Source organism: Centroberyx gerrardi, chromosome 17 (assembly GCF_048128805.1).
Source record: "Centroberyx gerrardi isolate f3 chromosome 17, fCenGer3.hap1.cur.20231027, whole genome shotgun sequence".
In the NCBI taxonomy this organism is placed as follows: domain Eukaryota; kingdom Metazoa; phylum Chordata; class Actinopteri; order Beryciformes; family Berycidae; genus Centroberyx; species Centroberyx gerrardi.
The window spans coordinates 23,273,666-23,290,794 of NC_136013.1; the positions used below are offsets into that span (position 1 = coordinate 23,273,666).

The following is a 17,129-nucleotide window of genomic DNA, read 5'->3' on the forward strand; positions in this document are numbered from 1 at the left end:
ATAAAATGTATATTGCCATGATTAAGCCATACATATACACTAGATTACACTTTGGGAGCTCAATTCACTCAGCGTAAGGCACGGATGAAGCGTCCTGTACAATTTCTCCTAAATATTTCTAGTATCTCTTCTGAAGAAGCTTTCTGCTCAGCCATTGGGAAGCTTTGTTGGACCTGTCAGTGTGTTTTGATGCCATGCTTTCCCTCCTGGGAAAAAGATGTGTCATCACAGTACCAAAGAGTATTGGAATCTGTGTTTCTGAAGTGCTCTCTTTCTCCTTTTCCCTTCCCTCTCTTACTCTCTCCGTCATCTTCTGAAGGCCTTGCACATATGATGGCGGAACAAGGTATGCCTCTCTTTAACTCTTCTCTTCTATGTCTTTCCTTTCTTGTGTTTCTAGTGGAGTGCATGCTTTGCCGTTGGTGTGGAATGTATGGAAATGCATGGTTCTGTATACATTTTTATTCCAGTGTGTATTATTATTATCCTGCTGTAGATGACATCAAAGTAGTCTTAGATGAAAAGTCTTTTGTTGTGACACTCAAAGGTATTTGCCTATCAAAATTACAGCCTAATACCTGGTGTGGTTGTGTGTTGGAAGTGTGCTGTGATGTTGTAGAATTCAGATTTTGCATTACAGTTGCACCGCATGTTGCTACTGTACATCGATTTATCATCATGACATGTATTCATATACATTGATCTGTGTTTGCTGGATTTCGGCTGACTTTTCGTTTCTTCTTCTTCCCTCTCTCGGCTCTCTCCACTGCGGACACCCTCTGTTCTCTCTTCGCCCTCCTCCTGCCCTTCTAGCTAAAAGCAAAGGTACAGCTTTTTCGCAATCTCTCGTTTTCCACCTCTATGAAAAGCGACGCTTGCTCTGTGAGTGTTTGAGAGCGATGCGGTGTAATGTGTTTGTCTGTTTGTCGCTCTAATGTGTTTACTTGTCTGTGTTCAGTGTCTCTTCTCTAATGGTGTCTCACCGAGGGTGCTCGGATTAAGCGAGTAATTAAGCCAACCTTAATTGAAGGAGTGGGAAAAAAGAGAGTGCATTGCTTTGTGTGTGTGTGTGTGTGTGTGTGTGTGTGTAAACTGTTGGAAGGCAATATACTGTATGCAGGAATTGCTCTGAGACACAGTGTTGAGATCAGTTGCCGAATGTCTATTTCTGTTTAGGACATGATCCAAATGTAAACAGCGCAAACTGAGGATCAGTTTTCACAAACAAGGGCCTCTTCTTCTTCTTCTTCTTCTTCTTCTTCCTCTTCCTAAGAGAACCAGGGTTTTTACTCAATGCAATGATATGACTTTGTTTGTTCAACCCATGGGTTGTAGCTATATGAGCTAACAAGCAACAAATCATTGACTAAAATCCTTTGCTTTCCGTTGGTTAAAGCACATTTTGTACCCCAAGACTTTGGTTTGACTCACACAGGAACGAATTTGTGCTGCAGTTTGGGGTTTTAATTCAATCTCGGATGGGATAGTAGGGTTTCAAACTCTAGGGTCAAAATGTGCAAAATTGATTAAAATCTAGATGTTAAATCGTCCATGCATCCAGGGGTGGCATAGGACTCTAGCACAAATTGTTACTAAGAAGTATTAATGTAATGTAATATTGAAGTTCAACAAGGTGGATTGCCAAAACATCAGAAAACTGTCATTCTGTCAAACATAGACAATGTTGAATGAAGGTGTGGCTGGACACTCCTGGACTGCAGGGGAGACTTTGAAACATTGTGAGACACTTTCCAGTAAGTTCCCCTGATCACACAGAGTATTTGAATGAATTTGATATATTTATTTGATGTCACTGGATACAATATTGCAATCTCAGAAAAGGAACTGTGGACACTTATGTATATTGCAGAATTGAACCCAAATCTGAAGGCATTGTGAAGTGTTGTTACCTGGAGATAAGCATTCATTTCAATTCCCAACTCATGACAAGAAGTTTTCTACTGTAAGTGAAGTCTTAATTTTTGGCTAAACTTTTTCTTATTTAACCATGACCAAAACCTTAACCTAACCTTAACCAAATTGTTTTAGTTGCCTAACCTAACCCTAACCTTAACCAAAGTTGTTTTATTTGCTTACACTTAACCATTAGCCAAACTTTCCATGTGACAAACAGGTGAAACTGACGTGTCCAATATCCAGTTTGTGGTCGAGGAACGTCATTTTCACATAATTCATGGCCACAACACATAATCTGCATTTCATCCATCTAATGCATATGGGCCCAGGTCTAGAACACTGGTCAGGCTGTTGACGCTAACACTAAATCGGTTGCTTTCTGAGAGTTGCTTTTTTTTTTTGGGTGGGATTAAATAGATTGATAATCTGCCCCGGGTGTTGGTGTTGCCAAGGCTGATGTGCTCAATTTCTATTAACGTGATGCTGTTTGGCTCAGCCTTTTGGTCCATTGATATAATGGAAAAACCTAAATGAAACACTCTTCTTGATGCCATTAAAAGATATGGCGCTAAGCATGATTTAATGTAAGAGAGGCGGGGGTGTTGAGGTGCCAATGGGGCTGAATCTGCGCAATGGAGAGATTTAAAATAAAGGATAGAGGTGGCAAAAAAGAGGTAGAAGTAAGGGAAGAGACAGAGGGGTCGCTGAGATGCGCATGGAAAGGCAGACTGAGAGGCAGAACAATAGAAGAAAAAGACAGAATGAGAGATGTCTCGTGTCAGAGGTAGATGGTCTGGGAGACATACAAGGATAAATGTGCTCTATTTTTAGCACTGGCCTGTCAGTCACACTACTGTAACTCCACCTACCCCTTTTAACTTTTATTTCAGAGAGCATTTTTGCCCCCTTGATCTGATTTCCAGGGGCACTTTGATCCTTTTCAGGGGCGATTTTGTTGAACTATGAAATAATACATTTCTGTTCTCTGGCTACCTTTTGTTTCTATGCACAGGATCCATGCAATGTTTATTCCAAAATAGAAACAAAGAAGGCTCTGGCTGATTCAATTGTGTAGCGGTCTAATTATACAACAGTATATCACCGATGTGTTTGACAGGCTAGCAAGAATGACTTTAGCTTTTGTTTGCTAGCCCTCAACAATAGCCCTATGGGCTATGCTTAAAGGCATACTGAGGAGGATTTTCCCCCATGAAATAGCATAAACTCATTCAAAAATGATCCTACTCAATCATTACTTATGGTCCATTGTGTGTGTGTCTGCAGAAGAGCCTGCCTTCTGCCTGGATTTTCTTATTTCTGAATGTTCAGGACGTTTCTGGGCGTCAACCCTTTGGCAGTGGGTGTGTCCGCCTGCAACCAAAACCACCGCTAAATCATTTTATATCTAAAAGCCTCGCCGGCTGTGGTAGCGGTCCGAACTCTAAAACAGAGCAACTGGTCTAGTGTGTATCATGAGCTAGCTACGGTTAGCATAGCTTCTTTGTAGTAGAAAAGCTGATAGCTAAGCTAACCGGCACCTACCTTTCCAACAGAAAACAGACCAACTCCGCGTCGCTCTTCATCCCCATCCTCTCCTTCAGTATTCTCCAAAGGGTGAAAGCCAACAGATTCACTCTCATTTTGGAATGCTGTCTGCTTGGCGTTTTGCCTCGCTGTACTTTTTTACAGTTTTTTTCTGTTCTGGAAACCGCAGGGAGGAGGGGTCAACTTTGAAAGTTGTGTTTACAAGCCACAAGCAGCAAAATCCTACTCAGTATGCCTTTAAATGTAATATTTAAGAACATTTTCACTCGCCTAATACCTTAAGCTTAGTGCTTCTTGTTTTTGTATGGTCCCTAAATTCTTTGTCTTTTATCATACAGTAAGATTCTACTGAATCTATGAGGATCTATCAGGATTCATGTTGCTTCCAACAGCAAACAACATCCGGTCTGTCCTCACCACTAGGCAAAAGTTGGAAAATGGCACGGCATGCTCTGTATGACTGTGCGGTGTAAGGCCTCCAAACTAACTTTTTCCACTCGTGGCACTGGTGCTACCTACTAAAAATGTTAGTAGTACCAGCACAAAAGTTAGTAGCACCACTTAAATCAACATTGAAGACAATATATTCATATTTTTCCTTTTTTTTAATCATTTTTATCTTTACACTGAATTTTGTAGGAACACCAAGCAATTGCACTGTTGGTCCACAAGGCATATTACCTCATTATCTTCAATATTTTCCTCAGTAACATTGCTTTGTTCTTGGTTGCATAGGACTGTTTACAACTTGCCAGCCTATAGATGAGTTTCCCGTTTACAAACAGTCAAGGATGCGCGCGCAGCTTAGGGGCAGAAAAGCCACTGTGGCTATCAGAGCTATCAACTTGGCTGTCATTTTCGCACTGATAACAACAAACGGACAACAATGGCGTACCTGGCTAGTTTGTCAGACTCTGATTGCTAAGATTATATAGAAAAACTTTTAAGTACTGGTGAATGACTGCTGGACCCTTATTCAATCCCAGTTGATGAATGGCTTGTAGACATGGCGATGTGGCCACCGATCCAATGACCAGACATATGTATCTGATTGAAAAGCCTAGCGTATAAAAATCTCTCAATGCTGTAAATTACGTAGTATGTGGGCATGTGCAACAAATTAGACATTACAGCTCTGGTGAGCTGTAAAGCTCTGGTTACAGCTTTTGTGTGTTAAGAGCAGAGGTCTTACCCAGCCAGCGTCACAGTGTGAAGGCAAAGCCCTATGATGCATGGGTGTACATACTGAAAAAGGCGACATCTGACAACAAATTGTACATGTTAGCTGGATTGCTACTTCATTAGCACCCAGCTGCAGACCCGGAGAAGCCCCTGGCTAGGCAAGGCGAGGTTAGGGATAGGGGTTAGGGTGAGTGTGCTATGCCAAGCCAGGGGCTTCTCCGGGGCTGCAGCTGGACCCTACTGTAACTGCTGATTTCGGGGGTTGCTTTTATTCTTTCCAGTCTAGGGTGCAACTGTGACTAGCAACTAGCAACTGTGAGGCATGATGTTAAAATATATGGCCACTTACTAAACTAAAATCTTTGCTATCGCTTCTGGGAACTCCCATTACTAACTAACTAACGTGAACTGAGTGGCTACCGGTAGCCTTTCTGCCCCTGAGATGCGCGCGGACACTTTATGTGACGTTGCTCGGAAACTCATCTATAGCGTAAGTTTTGGGGTGGTGCGTGCTAACACTGTAGCAAGCACAGTCTTGTGACTTCTGCCAGAGCACTGTAGAGTGCACGCTATTACTTCAAGTGATCTGAATTTGATCCTGTAGTTTTGTCATTAGAGCAAAAATGTATCTATGTCTAATAATTTATCACATTAACTAAATAATAATATCTTGTCAGTCATCAGTCAGTAATTTAGTCTATGTCAACAGGTTTAGAAATTTTGGTGGCAAATGATATTAGAGGCAGGGACTTGTTGTGTCTTTGCCCAGTATACAGTTCAGATGGTGCTGGTTGCCCTGAATATTGGTAATAATTGTCTTGTTGCATGTTAGTACTCTCGTTGCATGTGTTCAGTTGTTTAACCTCTTTTTACACCTCTCACCCATATGTTTACATGAACTGAACTGGTGACATGTCAAATGTAGATGAGTAAGACCAAACAAGAAGGAGCTAAATCTTTGCAAACACCTTGTCTTGTGCCTGACCAACTTTGACACCAACTTTGACGCCCCAGGGAAGCTTGTGGATGCTAACATGAGCTAAAATTAGGTGGGGAAATCTCTATCTGGCTGAACTGCACAGTCAAAATTTTTAGCAGTGAGAAACGAACTTCAACTGGTAGAATGATTTCTTTTGTTCAGGGTATTCTTGTTCCTTCCTCTGGTGGTGCTTGTTGTTGAACCTCGGATGAACCTTCCCCTCTCTATGATCAAATAAAATGAAAAGCTATTGAAATAGAATTTGAGAATGCACCACCTTTACCCTCTGTCAAAACAATTTAAAACAGGGGACATGTACAGTATGACCAGTCATTTGCCTAATAATTAGATTTATCAGGAATTATTCAGTATTTTCTCAGTAATGCCACTTTGTCTCAGTAAAGTTCCTTATTTGCCCTTATACAATGCGTATATATCACTACTAATGTGCATACCTCTAAGTTAAATTTAGCGCACAATACATTATTGAGTTCCTTCATATAGAGGAGGAAGAGAAGGAGCTCCATTCCTTCATATTCTTTAGATTCTATAGTTGCAGCCATTTAAAATGCCCATTTTACAGTATAAATGCAATTCCTAGCAATATTGAACTGTACAATCTACCCCTGTTTGCTGTGCATTTTAATTGATTTAAATCATGCATTGGAAAGCAACAGAGCCTTTATTGTGGAATTGATTAGTACTACACTGGCTGTCTATGGGAAGAGCTTAACCTGAATTGATTCTAATGAGACATTTTGAGAGTTCAGATTAGACAAAAGTATGTGTTAATGTTTATTCTTATGATTATTATTGTTCTAGTGTCCCACGGTGGTCTAAATGCTGTTTCAGAGGTTTTTGCACTCCACAATGCAATTCTGGGGGAAACACTGACTACTTGCAAAAAATAAATAAATACAGCACTAAATATTAGCTTCAATCCAAAAATATCGGTATCGGCCTTCAGAAACCCATATCGGTCAAACCCTTGTATATAATGAATTCCCCCATTCACAGAACAAAGCTGGTCTAAGCTCCCGGAGCTTTCTCTCTCCTCTTACCACCTGTCTCTCTTCCTAGTTGCTGTGTCTAATCCCTTAGTGAGATGGCAGACATTATTAGGCATCAGGCTCCCTGTCGCCTCCCGTTAGGCAGACAAGAGCCTCCATTCTGGCTCTATTTGCATGGCGGCTCGGTGGTGGCAGGGAGGTAGATAGAGAGAGAAGGGGATAATAGGAAACTGTCTCCGCCATCGAGGAGTCATATTTTACTGCCACAAGCCAAGACAGAGGGCTCCTCTCCTCATTTTCTTTCTTTCCAGCTCTCTTTTTTTGTCTCTCTTTCTCTCTCTCTCTCTACTTTAATATTCTCTCGCTCACTCTCCCTTTCCAATTCCTTTATCTCATTCACTGCCTTGCTTCCCCTCTGCTCTTTCTTTTGTCCTTCATTTTTCTCTCCTCATTCACTCACTAATTACTTTCCCTTTCGTATTTGTCTTTCCCCCTCTTTTGCCTTTCGCTAACCGTTCTGATGCCACTCAATCTGTACCGGTTTGCTATCTTTTCTTTACTCTCCGTTCATCCTCACTATGTTCTTTGCAAACTTTCCTTCCTCCCAGTTGCACATGCCCGATGATTCTCGCATTTAGTGTGAATTGCTCTTTGCTAAGCTAAGTGGCTAATTCAAGCAGGTAAGTCTGTAGCTCTTAAGCAATTAACCGCCATCAGGAGCACCCACAGCTGATTTCACATGCAGGCCATAGAGGAAACCTGGGGGCCATGGTTTCCTTCCGCAATGCTGCGACATGCGAAGGAGTGGCTTTTCCTGCTTCCCAGAGGTCAAAAATAGAGATGGAATATCACATGCTACAGTGGTTCCGCAAGAGTTTTTCCCAAGTTTGCCAAACACCCAACGTACATGATAATTGTCCCTATCAAGTTTTCACACCTTTTTGGTTTAGGAGTTATTTTTAAGGACCCGTGGGTCCCCCCTTAGTCCTGTCCTTCTCCTCAGTTGGTCAAGCTCCCGCCCCAACAATTTTCACTCATGTTCATGAGCTGTCATCTAGCCCGAGGCTGAGGTAACCAGCATCTGTAAAGCCTCCACAGGCGTTTAAGAAGCAGAGAACGCAGCCGTTCTGACACTGATGTTTTTGAACGTTTAACTTTGCTGTTCTTTCTTTTCTCATTGCTTTCCTTCATTTTTGTTGTTTCTATGACTTCCCTGCCCTGTGGCCGCTAGACTCACCTTGATAGCAGCAACCCAGCATGCCGCTGGGTTAGGGTTAGAGTTACAACACGCCCATAGCAAATGGTATACGCCTCAGAACATCATTGACATATCATTGAAAAGCCAATTTCAGGCAAACGGGGGATTTAGGCATGGACATATAGGGTAACACACACACAGACTGGAATTTTAGAATATATCCCTTTATTATGACTTTAATGTCAAACTGTTGTGTATTGTAGTGTTAAAGAATGTGATCCGACTGCAATCCCACCCAACTACAGGATGCAATGTGTTTATTGGTTTAACACACCATAAATTATGGGCTAAAGATGAAATTTCTGACCAACGAAGGAAATGACTGCTCCCTTGTGGCTTTGGTTGATAAAATATGATTTACTTGAAATTTTACTCATTGCAGAACATTACGAAAAAGCAGCAAAGCAACAAATCCTCGCTTAATTTGGTCCAAAGCAAACAGACTATAGGTTTGAAAATGCCCTAAGTGTCTAAACTGGATTGGAAAACAATCCATTGTGTGACTGTAGCTGTCATTGATTACGAACGTTTCAACCTCTGTATTGAGAAAAGGCAATGATGTTTCTATGACACCTCCTAGAATACCTATCAGCCTAGCTAACTCCTGACCAATCACATGATCAGGATAGATCTGCACCCTACTATGCATCACCTAATTTGAAGCTAAAAGCCCTAGCGTCCTACTTCAAGGATGCTGAAAAAGTGATAGCAGAGGTGAAAGTCATCAAAAAATCTGGACATGTACGGCAGTGTAGTGTGTCTGAGGGCCAGTTGCCAGGGACTGTTAAGGCCAGTTTTAAGGAAAGAAGATACAGGATGATGGTAAGTTGAGCTGGGTAGAGGAAGAAGAAACATTGCACCATTGTTATTGCTGTCAACCACGCTGTGGTTTCTTCCAGTTGACTAGATGGTTAAAATTAAAATTGGAACTGGTCCATGTCCAGGATAAAGCTTTAATGTACACAGTCTTGTACCTTTGACATTTTTCATGTTTAAATTTCAAAATGCAAATGCATTTAGTTCAGCCGTTTGTCTTGCCCCGTACACTTGAGGACCGATTGAATGAGCAGGACCACATAAAAGCCAACTATTTTCAAACCTCTACACTACAAATGAATAGCCAAAATACCTCCTGAACCTTGGTGATGGTGGGATTACCTCGTGACATTCCAGCTGTATTGGTACCGTGAGAGTATTCCATGATCCAGGACTATCCCCAAGAAAGCCCATCTTTCACTGACATCATTATTATTTGATTATAAATCAGTGGGTTTCATGCATTTTCAAAACAATATTTCACACCTTAAAGTGACTTTTATGGTTCCTGTGTAGGACACTAAAAGGATAACTAATAATAGCTTGGGGACTCATCTGTATTTTTCCACAACCTACCCTTGACCCACCTCAGTCAACAGACAGAGACAGATCTCCTGTAACTGGAGAAATAATGATATATTTATGAATCCTTGTACTCTGGTTACTAATAATTAAATCATTATTTTTGTTCACATTCAAATTACAACTTTGTTATTTTGGTGTTGCCTATACGTGGATAAATAACAGTCACTGCAAAGTCCTATGTCTCCTGTCCTGTCACAGAGCCTTCCTACATATTTGGTTGAAATGTTGTTGTGCTGTGCTTTGTTTGAATTTGCTATCTGGCTTCAGCATCTTCCAAAGATTATGAGCTTAGATGGCCTGTTATCAGCCTCCAAACCAAAAGAGGATCATCTTTTGTCCCTGCTAAGCCTTTGGACATTTTTGTTTTTGTTTGTTCTCTTTTCCACCATCCTTATTTTGTCTTTTTGAAGTGGAACTCGGCAGACATTTACACATCTACAACACCCTACACATCTCTCTCTCCTTCTCAATATTACAAAGAGCTACAATATTCACATATTTGTGTTTTTCATATTCTCTTATTCTTTCTAACCCACTTAGTTTGGGTCATTTGGCTTTGATTATAGATTTGACTTTAGATTTTTCTTCGCTGTATCCTGCTACTATTTTGCTACTGCGACAACACATTTTCCCCGCAGGGATCGTCAATGTTTTGTCTTATATTAGCTGACATTGCACCGTTGAGTGAACACCAGACAAACCTGCTCATGACCGGATCCATAATGTCATGATGGTTTCAGGTTAGAGAAAGAGACGGACAGAGTGGGGGTTGGTGGTGGCTGCCAAACAGAGAGGGGGGGAATGCTTGGACAGTTGTCTTTTCTACGCTTGACTGAGGACTCGTAAGAGAGCCAGGCATGGGAGGATAGGTATAGCCCAGACATCTAAGGGAGAGGGGGAGGTGGGTGGGTGGGATAGAGGATGGAGTTAAAATGGAGAGCCTGGGGACAGTTCAGATATAAGGCATTTTCACATCTAGCTTGTCCAATCCTGGAGCGGTTTCACCTCCTTAGTTTGGTTTGTTTGGGTATGAGGGTATGAGGTATGAGGGTATGAGAATGGCACTTGGGTTTCAGGACCAAACCCATTGGACCGAGACCTTGTTGAGAGGGTGGTTTCTTGGTGCGTTTCCAAAACCAATCCTGGAGGCTTTGTTTACGGGGTAAGGACGAGTTTTACCCTGGAAGAAAGTCCTTTACCCTACCAAATTTCAGGCCAGTGAAAGAAATTACTGTTCCTACATGACTTTGGCTGGTAAAGTTTGCTTGAAATTTTGCCGCATGAAACGTAACCGAGGGGCATCCTGGTGGCTCAGTGGTCTAAGGCAGGTACCATGTACATGCAACATCCTGTGTTCAGATCCAGCCTGGGACCATGTCATCCCTCTCGCTCTCTCCCAACCTTTCCTGGCTCTCTCTACTTTGTACTATCTAAAAAAATGCCCCAAAAAATCCTCTATAACAGTGATTCACATTTAGTACATTTAGTACACATTAGGGCCACGGACCCTCATTTGATGAGATTTTGTCAGTTGGACCCAAATCTGAGAATATTTGTATTGTTAGATATGATTTTGTCCAGAATTCCATGACTATCTGTATTGTAGGTAGAGGTAACAGTGAAACTATGACCAAAATAGTCATTCTTCTACATTCTCTAATCGTGTTAATTTCTTGTAAATGAAATAATGCTGAAGTTTAACAATTCATCAATTTGCTGGGGACCCCCTGGAACCCCGTCAAGGACCCCTGGTGGTCCCCGGACCCCATGTTGAGAACCACTACTCTATAAAGTCCTCTGATTCAGGCCAAAGCAAATGGACTAAATGATAGAATATTATCTATGAGCCCTTGAGCGCCCCCCCTCCCCCCACCGCCCAAACACGAACACGAAACACACACACACACACTGCTAAGGCAAAGCTCGCCCAAGCGCTGCCGCACTGTGCCGTACTTCATGTCGGGAGAGATCATATGCCAACAAGCAGCACCAACAACAACAACAAACACAGACAGGACACAGAGAGGGCACAGCATTGACAAACCAGCCTCTTAATTTGTTGTTGTTCCCCGTGTCCTTCCACCACCTCTATATCTCTCTCTTCTTCCCCATTTCTCTCTCTTACTCTCTATTGTCTTAGCTGATAAATGTTTCCCGTCCGTCAGGCTAGGCTACTGTGTAACCAGGCACTACGGTTCAACTGACATGGCTTTTTGCATGCTGATACTTTTTGGACTGAAGTTGCCAATAGCAGAATTTTTTTACTGATATTTTGTACTGAAAAATCCCCAAAATGATTAGTATTATAAAACATATTAATGTACTACTTGTGTGGAAACTGATCAAAATGTTGCATTAGGATGCTTCCCATAGACAACCAGTGTATTATTGATCAATTATATAATAACTATGTAATCAAACTGCATCATATCCAGCATACTGGAATACTACATTGAATGGCCAATATTAGATTTTCAACATTATATTGAATATTGGCCACATATATCAGCAATAATTTTTTGACATGAAAATTAGCTAATGTTAGCAGTCAGCTAAGTCATTATATTTATCTCCAAACCAACTAGGTCTAATTGTGTAAGCTGTAGCTGTTGTGCAGTGGTCAGTAAAAAGTGTAGTTCATTCGAAAATTGCTGTCATTACAAACAACCGTAATGGTCTAAAATATCCACAGTATAACATTACAGAGATAGCTAAAACACTTGGCTCCTGATGGTAATTGTTCCTGAAGTGGAATTGTAGGTTTTACCTTCTTTCATTCCCTCCCTGCCTACCTGTATTGTAGAGACACTGCATGCTAACTACGTGATGCTAGCATTAGCCAGCAGACACAACATAAACAATGTGCCTGAAGTGCTGCTAAGGAAGCATAATATGAGCATGTTACTAACACTAAAGATAAAGGCTGTTAATACTGATAATAAGAATTTGACCTGGTTTGTTTGGAGATAAATATAACATTAGCAACATGAAGTAGCTGACTGCTAACATTAGCTAACATTATGGATACACATCAATCCAGTTGCTGTAGTTTTTGATTTCTCCAACTCCAGCTTCCCTCTGTTTCCATCTGCTTCTCTGTCTTCTGGTTTTCCCACCCAAGTATGACATAAATCAGATATGGCCGCCGTGTGAACAAGGCCAATTGTGGCTAATCTTTCAGATCATCGCTTTTTCATTGACAACAATATGTGTGGCTGTGTGTGTCTATGTGTGCATTAATGTGTGTGTGCGTGTGTGTGTGTTTGTGTGTATTCGGAGAGACGGATCGATGTTTCCCAGGGGACGAAGATGAACTCACTCAACGGGTAATGAATTGCGGCGACATTATGCAAATAGTATGCTAATTAGCTAATCAGGTTTGATTGCATTACAGAGGTGTCTTCTCTCGCTAACCTTGAGGAGACATTGGTAATCAAATGCTGATCAGCATTGGGAATTCTCCCTAACCTTACACACCTCTCTCTCTTTCTCACACACACACACACACACACGCTTTCTTCTGAAGGGAGCCGTGTAGGATTGCTAAAGCAGGTGTGTGTGTGTGTGGGCATGTGTATGTGTGCAATTCAGCAGCCTTGAACATAGAGAATTTGAAGATTCATTTCACCACAGCACCACTTGAACGCATAAATCCAAAAAGGATGCACATGCAAATCAGACAGGGGGCAGACAGCTTAGATTAGGGTTAGAATGATAAATCACTTTGCTGATTCTGGCCTTTAATTTATAAATTGGATATGTTGTCCACCTTTAATGTGATGGACATGATGCACTTTATATGATGCAGTTTGTTTGAATTGCAAATTACACTGGTTATCAGTGTCCCATGGTCTAAATGCTGTTTCAGAGGCTTTTACAGTGTTCCATGAATAAAATATAAATATTTTCTTTTTTATATAAATATGGTCAAATATGAGTAACCCTTCAAAAACCCATATTGGTTGAATCATAGTCATACTTGTCAAAAATGGATTGTTAAGATACTGGTGAATGGAAAACAAATGAGCCGAGGGGTTTAGTGTCAACTGTCAACGTAAATATTACCAGAGGAAGTGACATGCGTGTTTGGGAAAGAGAAATACTATTTCAGTGTGTATACATTTGAGATGCATGTTGATACCAGTAATGGTAGAAAATCAAAGTCCTCTCGCAAAAGTCCTAGGAATACCAAAATTCTCCTCATGTGACATTATGGTGCAAATGTCCCTTTCCAGGTTTAGTACTCCCTGCCCTTGACAAAGTCTCTAGGTGCTACTGTTTCCCTCCTGTCCCCCATTAGATTAGCTCTGAGTCTAATTAGTCTTATCTAGTAGTGTGTGTGTGTGTGTCTGTTTTTGTCTGACACACACTTAAAATCGAGAAAGAGTTCTGCACTGTGTGATTACCACTCTATGCCTGTGTGTCTGTATTTCTGTGCTATGTGTGTGTTTTATTGGGCCATATGGCAATAGTAAATATTTGCATTGATCCTCATTACCGTGGTCAACAATCACTTTATCAGTTAGACAGCATGGCAAATGTACCAATACAGTATGCACTCATAGCTATGATGAGTTTATGTGTGTGTGTGTGTGTGTGTGTGGTCTACTTATCCCTCTTGATAACAATGACTGTCGGTGCAGCTCTTTCATCTCAGAAGACGAAACCTTCCCACAAACATCACATCAATTTAACTTAACATGGTAATACATCACCTGTAGTGCGTTGAAAGACATCATAAGCATCATATGCACTATTTTTAGACTCACGCCAGAAAATGACATTCTGTATAATCTACTGTGACATGCGTTACAGTATATTATGAATCTGGTGTTATGGGATTATTACTAGCTTCTAGGGTTGGATCAGTATGGATTTTTGAAGGCCGACACTGAAAGTTATTTTTTATTTGAGCAACCAATGTAAAACCTTGGAGGAAATCTTGACCACATACAAGATGCTGATTGCTACCACCAAAGATGGAGACAAAATGATAAAAAAAAACCCAAAACACAACAATAATGAGCACTTAGCACTAAAGATGGTGACAAAATAAAAAAAAATATATACCACAGCAATGAGCGCTTTACACCAAAGATGGAGACAAAATAAATAAAAAAAACAAGGATCTTGAGGATTACCACATTAACGTCTATGCGAATCAATAGGTCTGTCAGCCTGCTGCAGACAGTGTGAGAGGATGCGAGTGTGTGCATCAGACATACACGCTCCTTCCCTCCTACAGTCAGCATTTCAATAATAGAAACAGATTTTATTTTTAGGAGGGAATTCAGTTCATTAGAGGATTACTATGACTCAGTGTTGGTGTCCTCACCTAGCCCTGCTGGGCAACACCAAGCGCTGCGTGTGATTCAGAGTCATAATTGCTTGTTGTCTATGTGTGTGAGGCTGCATGTGTATGTGTGTGTGTGTTTGGGGTTCTCACTAAGACACACACACACATCATCTAAGCGGAAAAAAGGCAGAATGATATGCAATTTTGGAGTTAAAAACTACCATCTTAACAAAAATGGTTCTATATAGCAGTGGTTCTCAACGTGGGGTCCACCAGGGGTCCTTGAGGGGGTTCCAGGGGGTCCCCAGCAAATTGATGAATGGTTAAACTTCACCATTATTTAATTTACAAGAAGGTAACACAATTAAAGAATGTAGACAAATGATTATTTTCATCATCGTTTGACTGTTATCTCTCGACCTACAATACAGATAGTCATGAAATTCTGGACAAAATCATATCTAACAATAAAAATATTCTCAGATTTGGGTCTGAGAGACAAAATCTCTTCAAATGGGGTTCCGTTGCCCTAATGTGGACTAAATTAAGGGTCCATATGAAAAAGCTTGAGAGTCACTGCTATGTAGTACCAGAAAACGGTTCTTTAGACTTTTAGAAAGGGTTGTTAAGCCCCTATGACCTTAACAATAAATAAAGAAAAACTTCTTCTTCATGGTCTGTCTCAAAAATTATTCTGACATACACCACATTTTATAGGCTGGCCCGTTGGATAATTGTAGTCATTTTAACTTTAGTCTTTTTAACAATAGTTAAATGACCAATTTAGCAATTTTTTAATACTACAGATATTTAAATTTTTCAAATTTTAAAAAATTTACAAATCTTTTATTTTATTTAGTTTTTTTATTAAGAGTAGAAAGGAAAGAAGATTGTTACATTGTTACTAACTTGCATCAGCGTTCAAATTGTTTCCCATCATTAACACATTCTTACATTCTCTCTCTGATGCTGTCACCAAATGTTCTTTGTCTGCATAGATTTACAGTAATGTACATAAACTACTTCTGAAACAGCCTGTATTTGGCAAAAACATGAGGCCTGACAAGGCCAGAGAGTACATCAGGGAGAATAATGGAACACACATAAATAATAAAGCATAATAATGGAAGGATTCATTCAAATCCCAAGAGTCCCCGCTTTTAAACTATTACACGCAAAATATGATATATGAAACATAATACATGATAATTCATAATGCATCCTCAGACCCACATTACACATTGTTGACTGACTGCTTCATGGACCAAACATCCTCTCCCGGAAATACAGCTGGAAAGAGGTAAAACATCCATGAACTCTCCATTGCACCATGGTCAAATGGTTCTACATAGGACATTTATGATACTGTACAATCAAACAGAACGTTTGGCTGGTTCCTAAAGATGAACACTCAACAAAAAGGTCTCCAGAAAATGGTTTCTTTAGACTTATCATAGCCTTTATGGTGCTATAAAGAACCATTTACGAATGCATGAAATACTCCAAACCAGTAGTATTAAATTAACTTGAAGAACAACAGGGTTCTTTGAGTCATTATGGTTCCATATAGAATATAGATTCCATATAGATTTTTCTGGGTGCACCACAATAGTGTGGGTTACAGACACAGAGAGAGAGACAAATGCCACAAGAGAGACTGACATTGTGACTTATTGTCAAACTAACAGCTATAGCCACAAGACCCAAAAAGCAAGAAATGAGAGAGGGGTTCCAGTCCAGAGAATAGAGGTTAAACCTAGGTTAATCTCCCCTGTCACTGGCTTATCTGTGTTGCTTTCAGTTCACGGACCAATTGGATCAGGCTGAAAAGTGACGTGCTCCTTATGGCTCTGGCAACCTGACCTGGTAACAAGATAGCAGTGCTAAAGTTTGTGACCTAACCCCACCGCAACTGACAACTCATCAGACTAGAAGCAAACGATGGGAGAGGGACAATACTGTAAATTTAAATGCACACCAATGCTGCAGTCTTAAACTCTTATATAAACTAAGCATATAACCAAAAATCTGTGTTTTTTGGCTCAAATGGCCAACTACGCCCAGTCAGTGTGAGAATAGCATTCCTAAACATTGGAATGTAAAGTCTGTGTCAAGATCAGTACTGATATTTTTGAATTGAAGCTGCCAATAGCCAGTATTTTGTGTCAATATTCAGTAGCTTTGTTCAAAACTGTTCCCTATTACAGAAGTAATGTAGTGTGTCCACCATTTTGTACTTGTGTCCGAATCCTCAACGGTTAATTTCATTCACTATATAGTTTGCTATATATGCACTCCAAAATGTAGTGAACTGACGTTGTACCCTACAATTTCTCCTGTATACCACAATGCAATGCGATCGTGTCTTACTGAGGAAGAAGAGAACAGCTACAGGAACCATCGTTGCAGGTCATCTAGCTAACTACTTTAGCCACCAATACAGGAGGCAAAGCTCATGCTAGTTGCTAGCTCGTGAGCTAGCTAACGTTACAAGCTTATTGTTTACCAAACCAAAACAGCTTGCGACCATCAGGAGACGGC

At 40.6% G+C, this 17,129-nt stretch overlaps 1 protein-coding gene across 29 annotated transcripts in view; it reads left to right on the plus strand.

The window, feature by feature from the left end:
* nrxn3a (neurexin 3a) overlaps positions 1 to 17,129 on the plus strand; it is a 353,072-nt gene that overhangs the window by 13,705 nt on the left and 322,238 nt on the right. For 3 of the 29 annotated variants that reach the window (XM_071914348.2, XM_078289663.1, XM_078289664.1), the window contains exon 2: positions 320 to 350. The exons of 22 other annotated variants lie outside the window; for them this stretch is intronic. In XM_071914348.2, the coding sequence (XP_071770449.1) occupies positions 320 to 350 (31 nt within the window). Of the gene's footprint in view, positions 1 to 309; positions 351 to 813; positions 883 to 7,458; positions 7,494 to 8,700; positions 8,718 to 17,129 lie in introns of all 29 variants that reach the window. 4 more of the 29 variants (XM_071914343.2, XM_071914342.2, XM_071914347.2 and 1 more) reach the window with 4 other exon arrangements.